Source organism: Ruditapes philippinarum, unplaced genomic scaffold (genome assembly GCF_026571515.1).
Source record: "Ruditapes philippinarum isolate M1 unplaced genomic scaffold, ASM2657151v2 ctg1340_1_1_1_1, whole genome shotgun sequence".
Lineage (NCBI taxonomy): Eukaryota > Metazoa > Mollusca > Bivalvia > Venerida > Veneridae > Ruditapes > Ruditapes philippinarum.
In genome coordinates, this window is record NW_026861266.1 from 236,807 (window position 1) to 259,407 (window position 22,601).

The window sequence follows — 22,601 nt, forward strand, 5'->3', positions numbered from 1 at the left end:
TTTTCAATGATGTGATATGATATATCCATTATAAATCAGTGCTTTATTTCAGCCATTTTCTTGAGCTGAGAAAAAAAACCTAATGTTTTATTTCAGCCATTTTCTTTAGCTGAAAATAAACCCCATTCCCATATCTCTGGCAAAAAATCTCCTCTCACAAAAAAGAATTTGTAAGCATATTTCCACAGAAAGTTTCATTACATGCGTTGACAGTTGCTTGCACTTTCCAGTACCATCCTAACAGTCTCAAAACAAACCTGCAACATTTTCAATTTTGACATTTTGGGTGTTCTTTAGGGATTCCTTTTTACTCAATTTTTAAGTTAAAAGCATGAGATAATGTTATATTAAAGTAGTTTTCTTTTTGATTTTGTTTTGTTCTGTAGGTAATTTTGTTAAACTGGTTTTATTTCAGGTTGCCAAAGTGATAGCTCCTAAAAGATCCCAAGTGATAGGAATTTTGTTATCTAGTCTTCGTTTTGAAATGTCAGAAATTGAACATGGTAAGTATTACATGTAGTTACATATCAGTGATATAGAAATATGCTGCAATTCATAAATATCTTTACTCTTTTTTAAACATTTATTGGCAGTCCATATAAAAAGTATCTGTATTTGATGAATTACTTTTTAGCTTAACTATTTGAAGAATAGTAGGACTTACATACTCACCCAGGGCGTCTGTGTTGGCAGAACATTTAAGATTACTGGATCACTGAGCAAGACTTCTAACTAAGTCATGTATTTTGAATGAAATCTCCTTTATTATTAGTTCCTATAGTATCCAGGTTCTTGTTTTACTATTGTACAGTCAAACATGTAGTAAGCAACCGTGCAAGGGAAACACCAAAAATGTTGTTTAACGAAACGGTCTCGTAAGACAAAGCATGAGAATGTTTTTATATAAATGTTATAACGCTCCGATCATCTCAGTTGATGCTCAAGTAGAAAATAACTGTCTGACAAAACAGTTTTGGTCCATTATGTACATGTTTGACATTTTCTCAGAAAATTCAAGCTACCATACCTACTCTGTTGCTTCTCGTCCCAGACACATAAAGTCTAATTTGTGCAGATGCTTTCTGTGGTGAATTTATCATTTGAAATAAGCAAACTGCATCTAATTGAAACAATTAATTTAATAGCTGATCAAGTTCAAGAACAATTTAATGCAGTCTAAATATCAACAGCGAAGCATATACACCACCTCAGTAGGGGCTGAGCGTTGCATTGTTCTATCGATTTTATTGGATAATACACGTCATATGTATAATTAATTTCATTTACAAACGCTAAAAAATGGTTTGGGAAATAGAGTTTTTCACGCATTTATTTATTGTGTTTTGATTGCTGACACTTGTGACATTACGAGGCGGCTTTCTCTAAAAACACAAGCAGTTGACAGGTAGGAGCACTTTTAAAATCTGTACGCAGTAAAATCCGTGTTTTATAATCCTAAGTGGTCGCATGATGAAAAGATTGATACAATTAATTGACTAATTAGCAGTTGCTGGTCACGTTGAGCAAATGTGGCTTAATACATGAAAGATATATAGAGAAAATGATTGGGGGGAATTCACAGTGGTCGCATAAGACAAAAGTCGCTTAATACTGGAGGTCACATACGCAAATTAAGATCATCATAAAACTAGCCTATTTGTATAAGATATCCATTGAATCAGAACTTAAAATAAATATTTTATCTGTTTTAGCAATAGTGACGTTTGATACATCACAGCTTCCGGAAGAAAAACTACGCCAAATTTATGAAATTGTAAGTTTTACAGTTCATGTTACTAATTATAGAATTAACATTTTTTATTCTCTTTAAACATATCATAAGTGATTTGCTGTGTATTAAATCATTGTTATTCTCGTATAAAGAATTTTTTTTTGTGCTTCCATAAATGAATTAAAATTTGGTAATGTAATTTATCTGATATGCAATTTCCCCAAACTTTTTTGCTGAGTTTAAGTATAACCATGGAGTTGAATAGAGTGTATGTATATCTGTGGTATAACTAGTTATATTTATATCGTATATCTATATTTAGATACATAAATATATTATACATGTATATGAGAATATCCTACTTGTGGCTGAAAAAATGCATGGAGGACCACCTGAGGTCTTCCTTCAACTAAGTTGCCATAAGACTTTAACAGTGTGGGTTTGACTGAAACCCAACAGAAAAATATATAATAATGAGTCTTTAGAGAATAAATGTAAGAATGTATTTATGTTACAGAGAGGGGATAATGATGAGTTAAAGAAGATTAAGGAACATCTAAAGAAACATCCAGACACTCCATTAGATAAACCAGATCAGTAAGTTGTTAACCATTAATCTGCTGGAACACAGTGATTAACCTTTACCACCAAGTATACAGCAAGGCTAGTCTGTACTTATGTTACAATTCTGTATAACTAGACCAGTGGAAATATATTTATGATACTGAATGACTTCTGCATCTTCCAATTAAATTGACCCATCAGTATCACAGTCATTCTTGTTAAAACCACTGGCCTCCAGAAGGTAAAATGAAAAATATCCGTGGGCTTCAAATTTTCGTGATCTTCGCGAATTCATGTTTAGCGCGAATATTTCTGCACCAATAATTTCTTAATAGTCATATGTTCGCGCATCTGTAGAACAGTCTATATCACCATGTTATATGCTTTTAATACATACAATTTTATTTAAATGTTTACTGAGTAATTGTGTTTTGTTTTCCAAGTTTTTCATCAGTTAAAATCGTTAATGTTTGTGTTTTTTGTATTGTTTGTTAGAAAAAACAAATATGATCTGCTTATATGTCAAGACGTTCATGACGCAGTCTGTGAAAAATCATGCATGTTAAAGGACATTCTTTTGTTTGCTATAATCTGCCAGCTAGACAATGTCTTTTTTCTGTACAATAGCGTATTGGTTGACACCAGGTATTGAAAATAACAGTGAACTCCCATGATGATTACAGTAATTTCCCTAATTTTTGGATTAGTGGTATACGCAAATTTATGATTTTCGGCAGTCACCTCTGCAAATTCAACATAGCGCGAATATTTGTATAGACCCCCAAATGGTCCTCTACGCAAAAATTTGCTTCCGCGAAAATACACATACAGTAGTTATTATTATTTTATTGCAGAAATTTGGTTTTATGTTTGTTTCAGATTTTTATACGACCTTTCATTAATACCAGACTATGCAGAGAGAATATTTTGCTTCATATTTCGTGAAGCATTCCAAGAAAGCATTTATGTGATAGAAACCAAAATGACAAATCTTAGAATGACTTGCCAGGTAATATTTCTTGTTAGTTTTCATTCCTTTTCTTATAAAGTGAGTTTACTGACATTTATTTGATAGGATATAAACAAACATGATGTATATATGACACAAATTATGATATCTGTGTGATAAACATCTTAATCACAGAAAATGTGGTGTAAAAGTGTAATAAAGCCATTTAGTTTAAATGATATTACACTAATGTAATAACACTTTGAAGTGACATCATTTGCATTATATACAAACATAGCGTTAAAGCGCGCTAATGTAAGCCTTACACTATTATGCGGGTCAATGAAAAATGACTCTTTTTAGCATTGTTAACCATTCTTATTTTATGTGTATGATAAATAGAATATTTTATTAGTCCCCTACCGGTTTACCGGAGGGGACTTTAGGTTTACCCTCCGTCCGTCCGTCCGTCCGTCCGTCCGTCCGTCAGTCCGTCCGTCCACAAAACTGGATCCCGCAATAACTTGAAAAGTACTGAAAATATTTTTATGAAACTTGGTATATGGATAGATGGCAGTATGGAGATTATGCACGTCTTTTTCTTTTCTTCCTATGTTGAAAATTCTGGTTGCTATGGCAACAAATAGGCTGAAAATATGGCAAATTTTACACATAAACTGGATCCAGTGATAACGCAAAAAGTACTGGAAATATTTTTATGAAACTTGACATATGGGTAGATGGCAGTCTTGAGATTATGCACTTCTTTTCTTTTCTTCCTATGTTGAAAATTCTGGTTGCTATGGCAACAAATAGGCTGAAAATATGGCAAATTTTACACATAAACTGGATCCAGTGATAAAGCAAAAAGTACTGGAAATATTTTTATGAAACTTGACATATGGGTAGATGGCAGTCTTGAGATTATGCACGTCTTTTTCTCTTCTTCCTATGTTGAAAATTCTGGTTGCTATGGCAACACATAGACTGAAAATATGGCAAATTTTACACATAAACTGAATCCAGTGATAACTCAAAAAGTACTGGAAATATTTTTATGAAACTTGACATATGGGTAGATGGCAGTCTTGAGATTATGCATGTCTTATCTGTTCTTCCTATTTTGAAAAAATATCAGTTGCCTAATGGCAACAAATAGGCTTAAAACATGGCAAATATAACAATATTTGTGATTATAGTCAAAAAGAGCTAAACATTTTTATGAAATTGCATCTTTAATTCAAGAGTTATCTCCTGTTTAAGAATTTTGCTTTTAAAATGTTATATTTTGGTAACAGGGATGTTTCAAATATTAACTTTAGAGTGTCCTTCAGTCCGTCTGTCTTGTCTGTTCATAAAAACTGTTTCCTGTGATCACTTTTAAAGAACTTTTCCAACAAATTTACTTAAAATAGAGAAAAATTGAAACATTAGTGAATGGCCCTTCAGAATGTTGATGGGGTTCTAACCGGTAGGGGACTTATGGATTGCTTGCAATACTATGATAATTGCTTGTTTATGTAGATTCAATATTTACTTTATTAAACTCGTTAAGTAAAACAATATTATGCTTTCTAGAGGCTCGCATAATTTTATTTTATTCAACTTGTTGAATAAAATATTGTATTAAACCTACACTCATTCAGTATCCTCTATACATTACAATAAAAAGACTTTTAATCATGATAGGACTTTGAGGTTTTTGCATTGTGATCACTGGTAAGATCCCTGTAAAATCTTAGATTTAAAGAGCAACAATTTTATTATTATATCTACACATTTACATCAAACAAAGAATTAATTGTATAATTTTGTGTTTCAGAGTTTACGGTCCAGTATACATGTAAAGAGATTACTAAGTCTTGTGTTAGCCATGGGAAATTATATGAACGGAGGTAATTTTAACTTCTATAATCATTACTATAAAATACAGTTTCAAAAATTATAGTTAAGTTTTTGGGGTTTTTTTTTATAAGTTTAATTTGTAGCATGACCGTAAATAACTATTGTCTTTATTTTTAGGCAGCAAATCTCGAGGTCAGGCTGATGGATTTGGTATAGATATTCTTCCAAAACTTAAAGATGTTAAAAGCAAGGTAATAATTGATGGAAAATGAAGTAATAAAAATTACAACTTTAATATTTCATTGACATCTTTTCATGCCCACCCTGCATATAGTAATTTAAACAGTCTGTCTATCTGTCTGTACGATCTTAACCTTAACCAGCAAGTTAGATAAATCTTAAGTTCTACCTGTACCAATAACTTCTTAATATACACACTTACCTTAGAATGAAGTTGAATTCACTGATTTCAAAGTAAATGACTTAATAAATATTTGACCTGGGAAGACATGAACAGGGAATAGAAACATCATATTGATTAAGGACAGCTTGTCATCCAAATCTACTTTGTCAACTTACATACATGTATCTGTTGTTAAAAAATTTTTTTGACTGAGTTAATAGGAAACCTTTTTAGCAAATTGGTAACTAACTAACAAGAATAAGCACTGGTTGCATATGTATTTACCTATTTGTAGTCTAAGGATAAGTCCTTGGATAAATGTGAACATGCAGGTACATACTGCTTTCATGTATATGTGAAAGAAACAAAATATGATGATTAATCTAAACATATGTATATATAATATTTCTTGAATTTTAGATTTACATACTTTACTATGACATGAAATATTTTACAGGACAATTCTACAAGTTTATTACACTACACTGTACAGCAATATATCAAAAAGTATGAGCGGCAAGATGCTGGTACTGATAAAGTAAAATACCCTCTACCTGACCCCAGTGATCTCACCCAGGGATGCCAAGTCTGTTTTGATGAATTGGAGAAAGAGCTACGCAGAATAAAAAAAGATTTTGAATGTATGTATATATATATTGAGTTATAGTTACTTATTTTAGACAATTAGTCATATGATATTGTTTTAATCTTGGTATAGATAGCTGAACAAATATATTAACATGGAAAAATACATGTAAAGCAGCTGTCAGTTTTGTTTCAACTTTAAACATCACATTTAACTCTGATTCTATATCAAGTCAAGCGTATTGACTTAATAAAGAAAAGCCAAGATAAAACTGAAATTTTCCACACACTGTGTTTTTTGCCCTCCCATCTTTCTTTTTATACATGGTAAATTCCATTTATTCCTATCTTTCTATGTATACCTGGGAAAAAAATCCATTTCTTCCAGTATTTCTGTTTCTGTATTTCAAGGTAAAATCTTTTTCTTCTTGTATGTCTATCTACACATGATAAAGTCCATGTCATCCTGTATTTCTGTTTTTAGCTCGCCTATACGAAGTATATGGAGAGCTGTCCTACTCGCCCCAGCGTCGGCGTCCGCGTCCGGGTCCAGATTTCAGATTAAAGTTTTGGTGCAGTAAAATATTTTTCACTATAACTTTGTCATTTCTTTAGGTATCAACTTCAAATTTCAAATATATGTTCCTTATCATCAACCACATCTTATGTGACAAGGTTCATAACTCTAGCACCAATATTTTCAGATTTATCTCCCCTTGAACTTAGAATTTTCCTTAAAAAATACTATTTTTTACTGTTACTTCTTTATTTCTTAAGGGATCAACCTCATACTTCAAATATATGTACCTTTTCATCATCCCCATCTTATGTGACAAGGTTCATAACTCTAGCACCATTATTTTTAGATTTATCTCCCCTTGAACTTATGATTTTCCTTAAAAAATACTATTTTTTACTGTTACTTCTTTATTTCTTAAGGGATCAACCTCATTCTTCAAATATATGTACCTTATCATCATCCCCATCTTATGTGACAAGGTTCATAAGTTTAGCACCAATATTTTCAGATTTATCTCCCCTTGAACTTAGAATTTTCCTTAAAAAATACTATTTTTTACTGTAACTTATTTATTTCTAAAGGGATCAACTTCATACTTCAAATAAATGTACCTTATCATCATCCACATCTTATGTGACAAGGTGCATAACTCGAGCACCAATATTGCAAGAATTATCTCCCCATCAACTTAGATTTTTTTTTACTAGAAAAATGTTATTTTTTACTATAACTTTTTCAGTTTTAAAGGTATCTACCTCAAACTTCAAGTACTTATTCCTTATAATCAATTATATTTTATGTGACAATGTTCATAACTATTGAAGTAATTTTTACAGATTTATTTCTCTTTGAACTTAGGATTTTCTTTAAGAAATATTATAACTTTGTTACTTTTTAAGGTATCTACTTCAAACTTCAAATATATACTTCTTACCATTACATACATGTTGTGTGACAAGGTTCATAACTCTAGCGTGACTATTTCTAGAATTATTTCCCTTGATCTTGGAATTTATTTTAAAAAATGTTATTTTTTTACTATAACTTAAATTAAATTATTCTTTCATAGTTTTGTCCTCCTTACTGCGTCCAGTATTTTATTAGTCGAGCTTGGCTGTCTCCTGTGACAGCTCTTGTTATAGCATATAGTCTATTTCTTCATGTTTTGCTGTTTATATAGGTTAAAGTAGTTTTTCTAAGTTTTACAGAAAATACTTTCAGCTGCTGAGGAGAGAGCAGAGAAGGTGATAAAGTCAGCACGAGAGCATGCGTATTTACAACCATTTAAGGACATCATGACAGCATTCTTTGAAAAAGGTGGGTTTATATAGTGATATCTTACTTACAGTGAGAAACTTCTAGAAAATAATTAAGGAAGTAAAGCTAAAAGATTATAAGTGATAGAAGATGCTTATACAAATGTATAAGACTCCTAGACATGAAATAGAATCATAAGATTCTACCAAGATGAACAGCTGTTCTGACGTAAACTTAATGAATATTAATCAGCAACCACAAAGCTTTGACCAAAAAGTGTAAAATCCATGTAAAAACCAGAAAAACAAACAAGCATAAAAAGAAGTAGTTTTTTGTTCACTAGTATATATATCCTAGAAAACTTGTTACACTTTTTAGCTTGCCTGTCACTTTGTGACAGGGCGAGCTTTTGAGATCGCTTTTCGTCCGTCTGTCCGTCGTCCGTCCGTCATAAGTAAACTTTTACTTTAAATGACATCTCCTCATAAACCACTAAGCCAATTTCAACCAAACTTCACAGGAATGTTCCTTTGGTGGTCACCTTTGAAAATTGTTCAAAGAATTTAATTCCATGTAGAACTCTGGTTGCCATGGCAACCAAAAGAAAAAACTTTAATTGTCTTCTTCTAAATAACCCAAAGAGATAGAGCTTAGATATTTGGCATGGAACATCTTCTAGTGAGTGTCTACCAAGTTTTTTCAAATAAAAGCCCTGGGGTCAAAATTGGCCCCGCCCCAGGGGGTCATTGATTTTTTCCTATATGTATATAGTAAAAATTAAAAAATCTTCTATTAAAGAACCAAAAGAGCTAGAGCTATGATATTTAAGATGAAACATCTTCTAATGGATGTCTACCAAGTTTGTTCAAATAAAAGCCCTGGGGTCAAAACTGGCCCCGCCCCAGGGGGTCATTGATTTTTCCTATATGCATATAGTAAAAACTTAAAAATCTTCTTTTAAAGAACCCAAAGAGCTAGAGCTAAGATATTTAGCATGAAACATGTTCTAATGGATGTCTACCAAGTTTGTTCAAATAAGAGCCCTGGGGTCAAAATTGGTCAAGCCCTGGGGGACATTGATTTTCCTTATATGTGTATAGCAAAAACTTAAAAATCTTCTTCGAAAAAACCTGAATAGCTAGAGTTTAGATATTAAGCATGAAACATCTTCCAGGAAGTGTCTACAAAGATTGTTCAAATAAAAGCCCTGGGGTCAAAACTGGCCCTGCCCCAGGGGTGTCATTGTTTTTAAATATATGTGTAAAGAAAAAACTTAAAAAATCTTCTTTTAAAAAACACAACAAGCTAGACCTCAGATGTTTAGCATGAAACATCTTCTAATAGGTGTCTACCAAGTTTGTTCAAATAAAAGCCCTGGGGTTTAAACTGGCCCCTTCCAGGGGGCCTATATACAGGTGAGCGACTTCAGGGCCATCATGGCCCTCTTGTTTGTAAAAGGTAGCATATTAACCAGGACATAAGATAAGGTCAGGGTCACTTTTACTAAAAATAGAAAATTATAAATCAATTATATTGCACATAGTTACATTGTACATTGCTTCTTTTTGAATTACAACTAGAACAAAGCTTTATTCAATGGTGATAATTGAAAATCTCTATGTTTCTTGTTTCTTTCAAAGATATTTTGCATTCCTTAGTTATAATTTGGTAGGATTCAGTGATCTATTTTATACACACCAAGGGCTGGAAATGAAACTGATAAACTCATACAACATAAAAAAGGACTTACAATTATTTCGCACCAAGCTTCAGTATGAATTTATCAAAATAAATCTAATCTAATGGGGGATATATAGTATTAATATTGATAATTTTATAATTGTTTTGTATCTTACAGGAAAACATGATCTAATTGAACAAGAAGAAAACCTGACAGACGGCAAAAGATTGTAAGTATTAGCTGCATGTCAGGCATTTATGTGGTGAAATTAAATACATCAGTTGTTGAGTTTTATTGTATGATGTATACTGTACAACCTAAGATTACCAGCAAGTCAACAGGGATGCATTTTTTTACATTGCTAAATCAATTAACATAGTTGAGATATTACAAGTAAGGTGCATGGGTATATATTTACTTTTGTATACAGGTTTAAATGTTTGTCGAAAAGATGTATATGCATGAATGGCCTTGTAAGTTACATTTAATTGCAGATACTGTAAATTTGTATGAAATTTATATAAAAATTTGGAACATCCTATGTAAAACTACTGTAATTTGTCATACATGTAGAATCATTTTAATTAATTCATTAATTTTTATTTCCACAATGTGTATTTAAATTGCACAGTCATGAACCTTTCTTGTGCTGTAAATACATTTTATATACATTGTGATAAACATCCAAAAACATAAAATTTAAATTAGATAATTTATCCTTTGTATAATTGTTAAGTGTGAATTGAATCATTGAATTATCTCCCACACCTGTGGATGTTTTATTTTGTTTATATAAACTAGCACCTGTTTGTTGCATTGATCTATGCTGTAGATTTCTATAATTAATTAAGCATTTTACACAACCATTAAATTTTCCTGAATTCGTTCATACATTAAGTTTTAGATTTAAAACAAATTGAGAAAATAAAGAAAATGAGAAACAGTTCTTGCTGTTGTGGTGTTTTTTTTTCTGTAGATTTAACATAAAAAACTAATTTAAATTTCAGATTTCAAGAAACTGTATTATTTTTCTGTGTAAAGCCTAAGAGTGGAGATAAAGAAGTAACACCGGAATATTTTTTCTCATTATGGTGTACGTTCTGTCAAGATTTTAAGGATCACTGGAAACGTGAAGAACAAAAGATAATCAAGCAGAGGTTTGTTCTTTTATTACTTTATAAAGATTTCATTTCTTTCTTATGAAACAAGATATCATTGTAGGTCGAGCTGTAGATTATATGTTGATGCTAGGAATTTTAGCATGTTACCTTTCATATGAAACAAAACATTTTATAAAAATACTCTTGAAATATTGAAACAATAAATCTGACACATGAAATAATTAACCGCCTCCGTGGTTGAGGGGTTAGAGTCGATGACTTCTAATCCAGTTACCTCTCTGGCGTGGGTTCGATCCCCGGGAGATGCTTTGGTAGTTTAGCGCGGAGGAAGGTAGCCTAGTACTGGTGTAACTCTCCAGGAACGATGGTTAGGAAACTACCCGCCTATATGACTGAAATATTGTTGGGAAAAGGCGTAAAATGAAACAAACAAACAAACAACAAACATGAAATAATTATAACACATGAAATTATTCTTATGAAATATTGCACATGCAAATGCAAGAGATTTCAGGGACTTTGAATTCTTTTATGTATGGAAGCTTACCAGCTAGCTTACAGAACGTTGGTTCTACACATGTGCCCGTTTGTGCCGGAAATATTGCAAGGAGGGGCACCTGAGGTCTTTCTCCACCAGTAAATTCTGAAGTTTGTTTCAATGAAAACCCCAACAAAAACAAAACAAACTAATACAAAAAACAAACGCATGAATCATATTTATTAAAACAATCGTATAAAATATATTAAAAAAATGATTGTAACCTTTTGAATACAAAATAATATTTTAAGATATAAAATGCAACACATATAATATTACATGTGAAATGCAACACATGAAATATAAAACATGAAATATTAGACAGAATAACACATGAAATATTAGATAGAATAACACATGACATATAAAACATGAAATATTAGATAGAATAACACATGAAATATTAGATAGAATAACACATGACATATAAAACATGAAATATTAGATAGAATAACACATGACATATAAAACATGAAATATTAGATAGAATAACACATGAAATATTAGATAGTATTACACATGACATATAAATTATGAAATATTAGATAGAATAACACATGACATATAACACATGAAATACTAGATAGAATAACACATGACATATAAAACATGAAATATTATATTATTTATTTTTGAATTGTCAACAACAATCTACTGAAACTTGATTTTTTTACATTATGAACATTATGTTATTATTATGTTAGTTTTAAAAAAAAACACTTGTAAATTAAGGGATATATTTTAAAATATTCTTTTAAAATTTGGCTATTTTAAATTGTACAGTTGAGATGTTACACACCGATGTGATTTAAGTTTAACTTTACTAACTAAACATTTAATAGAAAAGTAGAAAGAAAACAGCATATAATTTATGTTGTTGAAAGTTTTAAAATCATCTTGTTGTTTTATGTCCAGTACTGGGGTTACTGTACTCAATAGTCTGTCATAGTTACCTTTAAAGATACAAAATTATGTACTTTTCAAATGATAACTTGTATTAGAAAATGATTATTATCGATTTATTTGGAAAAAAAATACACGATGTTTCATGAAATAATATATAAAATATGCATGCAAATCTTTTCCTGCCTAGAAATTGTAAAATATGGAAATATTTTCTATGCATCTTACAAAGTCACATCATCTGAATGGAGAATGCATATACATGTATGGCTTTTAGATTGCCCAGTGTTAGTTTTTCACATGATAATGGTCCTCTGATATACACACCACAGCTTACATTTCTAACTTAAAATCTTTATACAATAAAACATTGCACTGGTTAAAAAAATATTTCAGGATAAAAGTGCTAAATATCTATTATGCTGGTATTTCTGAAAGCAAGACATGTATTTATCATGTAGTTTCATGTAAATATATGAACCTGTGGTGTAATTTTATCTTTTGATGAAACTTTAATATAGAAACTTTCAAACCAGCATTTGGTAGCTTAAATTAAAATATGTTGAGCGAGCATGGAGTAAACTCTATGTTTATTGTCACAATTGGGTGTTTGGTGTTTGTCTGTGCTTGAACAGCCTTCTGAATTTGTATGTCGGTCAACTTAACCATTTGGTAATGAATAAGGACATTTGTTTGTCTCTTACAGGTTAAGTGACTGCATTTTTTCATGCATTCAGTAATTCTCATATAGCTTTCTACAAATGTTTGGCCTTATGAATATACCAGATTGGCTTTGCTAAAAGTAAAGGTGGTCCTACCTGGGAATTATGGTCAAAATCATGGATTCTTTGATTGTCTGAGCTTTAACTTTTTAGCTCACCTGTCACAAAGTGACAGGGTGAGCTTTTGTGATCGCTTTTCGTCCGGCGTCCGTCTCGCGTCCGTAAACTTTTACTTTAAATGACATCTCCTCATAAACCACTAAGCCAATTTCATCCAAACTTCACAGGAATGTTCCTTTGGTGGTCACCTTTGAAAATTGTTCAAAGAATTTAATTCCATGCAGAACTCTGGTTGCCATGGCAACCAAAAGAAAAAACTTAAAATATCTTCTTCTAAAAAATCCAAAGAGCTAGAGCTTAGATATTTGGCATGAAACATCTTCTAGTGAGTGTCTACCAAGTTTGTTCAAATAAAAGCCCTGGGGTGAAAATTGGCCCCGCCCCAGGGGGTCATTGATTTTCCCTATATGCATATAGTAAAACCTTAAAAAATCTTCTTTAAAAGAACCCAAAGACCTATAGCTAAGATATTTAGCAGGAAACATCCTCTAATAGGTGTCTACCAAGTTTGTTCAAATAAAAGCCCTGGGGTCAAAATTGGCCCCGCCCCGGGGTCATTGATTTTCCCTATATGCATATAGTAAAAACTTAAAAAACCTTCTTTTAAAGAACCCAAAGAGCTAGAGCTAAGATATATTAGCATGAAACATGTTCTAATGGGTGTCTACCAAATTTGTTCAAATAAGAGCCCTGGGGTCAAAATTGGCCATGTCCTGGGGGTCATTGATTTTATTTATGTGTATAGCAAAAAATTAAAAAATCTTTTCTTTGAAAAAACCCAAATAGCTAGAGGTAAGATATTAAGCATGAAACATCTTCCAGTTAGTGTCTTCAAAGTTTGTTCAAATAAAAGCCCTAGGGTCAAAATTGGCCCTGCCCTGGGGGACATTGATTTTCCTTATATGTGTATAGCAAAAACTTAAAAATCTTCTTTGAAAAAAACGAAATGGCTAGAGTTTAGATATTAAGCATGAAACATTTTCTAGTGAGTGTTTTCAAAGTTTGTTAAAAAAAAAGCCATAGGGGCAAAACTGGCCTTGCCCTAGGGGTGTCATTGCTTTGAACTATATGTGTATAGTTAAAACTTAAAAAATCATTTTTTAAAAAACTCAACGAGCTAGACCTTAGATGTTTAGCATGAAACATCCTGTAATGGGTGTCTACCAAGTTTGTTCAAATAAAAGCCCTGGGGTTTAAACTGGCCCCGCTCTGGGGGCCTATATACAGGTGAGTGACTTCAGGGCCATCATGGCCCTCTTGTTTCATTATCCCTCATGTGCAGACACAATCAGAGTCTACAATTTTCATGTAATTTTGTTGTTTTTAATGTTTCCAAGGGATCACTATTCTCCAGATATTTATTGAGAAATGGGAAAAATTATGGCTGAGGGTATTTTATAGAAATCTGACTCATAAAATTAATAGCTATGTAAAAAGAAGATAAATGTTAAAGAGTAATAATATTCTTCATACTTGATATATTATTTCCATTGAATTTTATAATTTTTCAGTGTCAGTTTGCTAAGGATAAGGCAGGTCACTATGCATGTCTTATGCATACACTAAATTGTTACTGCAGTTGTCTTTTCTTGTTGTGAAATATTTTGATTGTGGAAAAAAACTACTGTAACAGATAGACAGAATGTTCTAGTATTTTGTTAATCTGTTGCTTATTATTTTACTGCAGAGATTTATACTCAGATTCCTGTCTTCCATTCAGCATTATTAAACAATAGTTTTGTCTGGAGTAGAATTCTTTAGCAATTAGCACAAATTATGTTATGTTGTGCCGTTTAAAGGTACATACGTATTTTGTAAGTTTTTTTGTTGTTTTTTTTCAGCTGATAAGTTTTTGTTTCTTTAATAGAGTACACAATCTGTCCTTTGAAAAGTGATGTTTTCCCTTTGTTTACATTTAACTATAATATATGTTTCTTATTTTCGAGAGTGCAACAAAATTGTAAATTAGGCTTCAAAGGTGTGAATGTTTATCAGAGAGAGAGGGTGTTAATTAACGAGTTGGAATGCTAATTATTTGTAATAGAGTTATGAGTTTGTTAATGTAGTTTTATATTTGAAATATTATATGGTACTAAAATATTTTGCATGTAAATGAAACTGTTAATAACTTATTTTATTGTGTTTGTACCCTGTAAATGCTTCGTTATAATGAGTATTTATTACAAACATAACATGTACCCTATATCTATCATCTAATAAACATTTTATTTTGCCACATGGGGATATATATCTGCCAATTTTCACCAATAATTTGCTTTTATAGAAGATGCGTGAAATCTTGTATAAATTAGTGAAAGGTTATAAAAATATTTCATGAATCTTTTGATCTAAGTTGTATAAACACTTTCTTGTTTTAGTGTTAACATTTTGTATCTCCTTTTAACTATGGTATCCAGATCTACAGAATCTTGCTGAGAATATAAAAAAAAACAAAAAGCAAAAAAAAACCGTATTTAGTATACTGTTTTATTAAGATATAGATATTGTTATCTATACAATAAGTTGAATATAAGTTGAATATAAGTTGTTTACATTTTGTAAATTTAAGGCTTATTCATTCTTAGCAACCTCATTTCAGTCCAGTGTATATAACAGTTCGATGTAATTTTTAACTAATGTATATCAAAACTTCTTGGTATAAAAAACACATCCAAATTACCACAGATTACAATTTTATATTATCATTTATATTACAGTACTCATTGTTTACAAAGCAAACCTCCTGTGAAATTCTTGCTATGTCTTGCAAAAAGACTTCAGAAACTCTCCCTGGTGGAATATGTAAAAATAATATAAATTCTAACTAACTTTTATTTTTCAAGATAATAGAAATGAAACTCTGTCCATTCTATATCATTTAAGGCCAGGAACAATCTGTAAATGTATAACTTATAAATTGTTATGGAAATATGATGTTTTATAGAAAAATTGGGACTTTTACAGTATATGTGATTCTATATTGTTAAGAGTCAAAATATGAATATAAAGATATAAAATGTCTAAAAATACTGTTTTTTTTACAACATAAATACTGTGGATCATGATCTTTGTTATTTATAGGTTCACATATCATGAAACAAAATTATCTTGTGTCAAACTATACATATTATATATATATATATTGGCAAAGATGTACAAATGTTTGATATTAGCATATGAGGTGTGTTAAGCTAGGCGTCATCAATACTGTTTTTGTCTATGCTAACAATAAAATATATGTCTGGTAACAGAAATACACTCCTACAACCTGTATCTGGTATAACAATGCTGGTAAATTGACCCACAAATAAAACTCAATTATGTCATTTTAGCTCATTCAGTTCAAAAGATATGATACAGACCACACTAAATGTTCAAAAACCAGACCAATTGCTTACTTATATGATTGTTGAACACCTTTTTACTACCAGTAACTTTGCTCTATTACAATAAAAGCCATGTGTAATTTGACACAATTTATTCCAAATGGTTTAGTTAAAGCACATGATCAGGCAACAATACATACTGAACCCACTGTGACCCACAATCTTTCATTACTGTACTATCTGTGACTTACAAATTTATCAGCTCCTTACTTAATATACTGGACTATTTGTAGCACACAAATATGTCATCACCTTACTGATATATTGGACTATCTATAGCACTAGAAATATGTCAGCTGCTTTACTGGGCTATCTGTAGCACTCAAATCTGTCAACTCCTCTACTGATATACAGGACTATCTGTAGCACACAAATCTGTCAGCTCTTTGTTGATACACTGGACCATTTGTAGCACACAAATCTGTCAGCTACTTTACTGTATCACTAGACAATAAGTAAAGCACAAATCTGTCAGCTACTTTACTGTATACACTAGACAATAAGTAAAGCACAAATCTGTCAGCTACTTTACTGATACACTGGAACACTAGTACAGCACAAATATCTCAGCTTCTTTACTGATACACTGGACCATTTGTAGCACACAAATCTGTCAGCTTCTTTACTGATACACTGGACCATTTGTAGCACACAAATCTGCCAGCTACTTTACTGATACACTATATCATTAGTATAGCACAAATCTGTCAGCTGCTTTACTGATACACTAGATCATTAGTATAGCACAAATCTGTCAGCTGCTTTACTGATACACTAGATCATTAGTATAGCATACATTTGTCAGCTACTTTACTGATACACTGAAACATTAGTATAGCATACATTTGTCAGCTACTTTACTGATACACTGAAACATTAGTATAGCACAAATCTGTCAGCTACTTTACTGATACACTGAAACATTAGTATAGCACAAATCTGTCAGCTACTTTACTGATACACTGAAACATTAGTATAGCACAAATCTGTCAGCTGCTTTATTGATATAGTCACTGTATTTTCAGTGATGCATAAATCTGTCAGCTTTTTTACCAATACACAATACAGTCTGTAAATCCTTTTACATTGTTAATAGATCTGTGATCTTACCCCTAAGCTTACATTGTTGTATCAGAGAGAAAAAAAGAAAAATAATGGCAGTAAAAAAGATCATGATAAGGGAATATAGGTAGACTAGTGCAGCACACAGGGGATATACTCATCCATCATATGGTTAATGTTATCATAATGAAAGTAAAAGTGAGATATACACGACTCCAGTTTACTGATAGGCCTGAAATCGATACTGTTTTACTAACTGAACACCAGATTAAGATCAGTAACTTCTTTAACAACATTGTTTACTATCAGTACATGATAGGATTTAAGTTGTGAAATTATTGTGAAATAAAAAATGATATATTGCATCATAGGTGTCAGACGTTACAGTTATATGATGATAATATTTTTGTCATTTCATCTTAATTGATCATATTATGATAAAATTTAGTGTTATTTTTAGATTAATAAAATATTACTGATGATTATGATGAATTTCTACTGATTAATATATATTGTTTAACCTCTGTAATAGAAACTGTAACCTGCTCAATTTCTTAAATGGACTTGGCCGGCTTGCATTTTTAGCTCGACTTTTCTATGAAAAGGGGAGCTATCCTACTCGCCACGGCGTCGGCGTCGGCGTTAGCGTTGGCGTCACACCTTGGTTAAGTTTTTCGTACCACCCCACTTTATTTCAGAAGTATTACAAGTATGGCTTTGAAACTTACCATACTTGTTCACCATCATAACCTCCATCTACAGACAAGAGTACATAACTCTGTCAAGGTTTTTGACAGAATTATGGCCCTTTTTTGACTTAGAAAGTGTATTGAGCTTGGTTAAGTTTTTTGTACCACCTCACTTTATTTCAAAACCATTGGAGGTATTGCTTTGAAACTGACCATACTTGTTTACCATCACGACCTTCATCAACAGACAAGAGGACATAACTCTGTCAGGTTTTTGACAGAATTATGCCCCTTTTTGACTTAGAAAATACATTGAATATGGGTAAAATCCACTTATTGCCTTAACCCTTTGAGATATTGCTTTGAAACTTTTAATGCTATTTCACATCATTACCCCCATCTGTACGCAAGAGAAGGTAACTCTGTCAAGGATTTGTTTTAAAAATTAAGGCCTTTTATCGACTTAGAATCTTGGTTAAGTTTTTAGTACCAGTCCACTTTTTGACTGAAACTGTTTGAGATATTAATTTGAAAGTTGGAATACTTGTTTACAATCATGATTCCCAAACATGTCCAGGAGAAGGTAATTCTGTCAAAGATTTTATTTGAATTATGGCCCTTAACTGTCAATGTTTTGTATTATAGGCAAGCACTAAAAAACTTAAAAAATCTAAAAAAATTCATTCCTATCCACTTGTTCACTTTACAATAAATTATGTCATAATAAAATAATTCTTCACTAAATATCTTAATGCTCATGGCCATTGTTCACTTTAAAAATACAGAGATTCTTGTATTGCCTTTTACTGCAAAAACTTTTTTTATTGGCAAGCAATAAAAAAGTCGAGCGCGCTGTCTTACGGACAGCTCTTGTTAGAACTGCCCATTATCATTTTAAGGGATATCAGTATATATTAAGTAAATCAGTCAACAGCAGAGAGGCTCAGTCAGACTGCACAGATTCTCTATATTGGTGGCAAAGGAAAATAAGTGGGAACAAGCAGAGTAATGGTACAAGCAGGTTGAAGTTTGATAAATTATAGTTGATAAATGAGCTGTGCCATGACAAAACCAACATGCGCATCCATGCTGGTCACAAACGCACTATGTTGGTTTTGTGGAGACGCGGCTCAAATGATGTACTGAGACATAAAATAGCAGTGTTAAATAAATAGACACTTACGACATAAATAATAGGAAAATAATACTTAAGAGAGTTAAAGTATATATAATTATAGTTTTTTATCACATACCCGTGCCGCTTTTTTCTGACTCTGTAAAAATGGTATGGCACGGTCATACATATATTTTGATGTGACGTCACTAGCGTCACTAACAGACATAGCTTTAAAGCATGCTAATTTTGGTGTTACCATATAGGCGCGTCAATGAAAATTTGATTGTTTTAACTGAAAAATATTTCTTTGTTAGATCAGTGATAAATAGAATATTATATTTGTGTAGGTTGAACCATTCATTACTGAATTTATTGAATTTGTTGAATAAAGTAATATGCTCGCTTATAAATTTATTTAAAGGGAGACACAGGCAAAATTTTCATTTCTTAGTTTTGAATTTTTCATTCATTATTCTGTAAATGCCCTCAAAATGAATATTTTAGACAGTCAAAGGAACAAAACTTTTCTCCATATAAAGAATAAAATGGTGGTTTCCTAACTTGACCCGCGTGGGTCAGGTTAGAGCGCTAGGATTTCACAATAGTTGTCAAAGTGAACTCTGGAAACGTTAAAAAACATGTCAAATGAATGACTTAGACTTCTTTCAATCATACAATATCCATAATATCTGTTGTTGTAACGTCAAGGGTTTGTTCAAGTCATGTGACTTGTTTTAAAACTAGTTGGTGATTCTATTCGGGTCTAAATTTTGTTCAACATATATAGATATATTTACACTTCAAACCCAAAATATTTAGAATTTAAACAGAAATTCATGCTGAAACTTCATTAAATGCCATTTTAGCGGATTTAAGTACATAAGATCACTTTAATATTTTTGTCATTATTTTGCCTGAATATCCCTTTAACTTGTTCAATAAATTCAGTATTGAACCTGCACTCATTCAATATCCTCTATTTAATTTGGAACAGAATTCATGGTTTGTAATGAATCATGTTTCTAGAAATAAAATGGAAGTATCGTTTCATGGGGTATTAAACAGCAGAATTGAAACAACATATTAAAAGAATGGTCTTAAATCAGATTAAAAGACCATCAAGCAATTATCATTCAGCATGTTACTAGGTATGTTTTCTTAGAGGTTAATTGCTCCGACAGAATTCTGGTGTCACATAATAGACAAAACTTACTTTCCAAATGGAATAATAACACCAGTATAATGGTTGTTTTCTTTCCAACATGACAGAGATGGCATGCATGGAATAGAGATTATCTGTAATTATTAGATGGAGAATTTGTATATAAAAATATTTCTACTGTCATAATGGGATGTAAGAATTATCAGGCTGAAAGAATAAGGGTAAAGAATGACTTTATACATTGACTTTGATTGTAATTGTTTTAGTTTGATTGTGTGGAAAACTTTACCTGTACGCCAATAGCCACACTCTTGAATCAGTTCCTGGAACCAATGTGTCCAGAAAACAATGGATAGCCCCTGACAGTGAAATAGCTTTAACATGTTATTTATAATTTTATTACCTATAATTTATGTGTATAGATATTGTTAAACATAAGGTTAAGGTCGTTGACTTCAAACCACTTGCCCGTCACCGCTTTGGGTTCGAATCCCGACAGGGACTTTGGATTCTTTCATGTGAGGGAGTTATCCAGCTAGATTACAGAATGTCGGTGGTTCTACTCAGGTGCCCGTTTGTGCCTGAAATAATGCATGGAAGGGAACCTGAGGTCTTCCTCCACGATTAAAGCTGGAATGTAGCCATATGACCTAGTTAAGCTATACTGTGTCGGTGTCATGTAAAATCAAACAAAACAAACATAACAGAAAAGTATTTAATACTTTTGAAAACACAAATTTTGATGTAAATTATTGAATGTATGACTATAGTACATTTTGATGATACAGGAACATTAGTCACATGATGTCATCAGTAAAATCTGGCAGAAAGATTTTAGTATTTCTGTATTAAAATTCCTGAAATGAACAATTTAAGAGTTAAGCTACTGTCGGTATAAGTGTAAAACCATTAGACTTGTTATATACAGATATATAAGTAATGTTGATAGGTAAGTGTTGAAGGTGAGATAGACATGGCTCCTTACATCTATGTTTTATGTACCACATGTCAATCTATATTACACGATAATTAATGTAAAAGAAACTGAGAGATTTATACCAGTGTTTTCTATACTGGAGGCAATCTCTCGCAAAATCTTCTCATTTATTGGTTACTAGTAGCTTTATATATCAAGTAATACAACATATCAAGTAATACAACATATCAAGTAATACAACTCCAATGTTAAGATATTTAATGTTTATGATTTTAATGCTGTCTTCATGATTGTGCTTATAATATTGTTTGAAAACAAAACTGAGGGGGATGGGGGGAGGTTGGACTTTTGAGTATCTTGTAAAATCTTAACAAACATTATTAATAATAATCAGCTTGTCAGTCGACATTTGTTCAGCTTGGCTTTCTTCCCTTTCCTCTTTTCCTTAAATTTGGGGAAAAATAGTATTTGGGCAAACTTGGTTTTTGTCAAAAGAAACATGAAAATTAACAAAATTTGGGGTATCTTAATTTCTTTTAATGTAATAGAAGTCATAAATGATGTCACACGTTTGTAATTCATCAAATGCCTCTAGTTTACATTTTAACAGAAAATTACTTTCACAAATAAAGTAGGAGAACAAAATGCCACAGACATATTAATCTCTTTGTTGAAGAAATCTGTCTAACTTCTACAAAATTAATGAAAGAAATAGTAGTATGGTTGGCCAATATTTATTTTCTCTGATTTACCAGCAGGTATGTCTGTAAAAACATTATTGTCTATAAATCAGTGAGGTCTATTGCCCGATAAAAACACGTTTAGTAAAGTCTTAAAATGAATTTTGATTAGCATTTAATTTCCATAGGGATTAGATAAGCGGCAAAGTCCCAGACAGGCATACAAAACAAGCATCAAAATATTTCTAATTTTATGCTCTAGTTGAAACCTCAGTGATAGTTAAGAACTTTAGCACTTATATCTGCCTTATCATGCCATAAATATTCAGTTTTTGTGCCCGGAAGATAATGCAAAAATTAAGAAGAGACATTGCCGGTTTGTTTCGGTATCAAGTTCCGGAAATGGAATAAAAACTTGATATTAGTAGACCATAAATTGAAACAAAACATGTTGTTATCTTTACTGTCTGGATAAGAGGAAAGAGTTGATTCCCCTGATCTCATCTTGTCTTAAACAAGTCATGGTGGTCGATGTACAACAAAACAGGCAGGCATTGTCCGATCATTGCACTGTAATCTGCTGGAACTAAAAGTGATAAGCCTTTGCCATCAGTATAGCCAACCAGGC

The 22,601-nt window shown here is 31.7% G+C and overlaps 1 protein-coding gene across 2 annotated transcripts in view; it reads left to right on the top strand.

Moving 5' to 3' along the window:
• The window catches only part of LOC132715098 (uncharacterized), a 62,631-nt gene that overhangs the window by 34,643 nt on the left and 5,387 nt on the right, over positions 1–22,601 (top strand). For both annotated transcript variants that reach the window (XM_060698078.1, XM_060698079.1), the window contains 10 exons: positions 416–503; positions 1,713–1,774; positions 2,250–2,329; positions 3,176–3,305; positions 5,068–5,140; positions 5,268–5,341; positions 5,951–6,134; positions 7,820–7,915; positions 9,714–9,765; positions 10,544–10,693. In XM_060698078.1, coding sequence (XP_060554061.1) covers positions 416–503; positions 1,713–1,774; positions 2,250–2,329; positions 3,176–3,305; positions 5,068–5,140; positions 5,268–5,341; positions 5,951–6,134; positions 7,820–7,915; positions 9,714–9,765; positions 10,544–10,693 — 989 coding nt within the window. The remainder of the gene's footprint in view (positions 1–415; positions 504–1,712; positions 1,775–2,249; positions 2,330–3,175; positions 3,306–5,067; positions 5,141–5,267; positions 5,342–5,950; positions 6,135–7,819; positions 7,916–9,713; positions 9,766–10,543; positions 10,694–22,601) is intronic.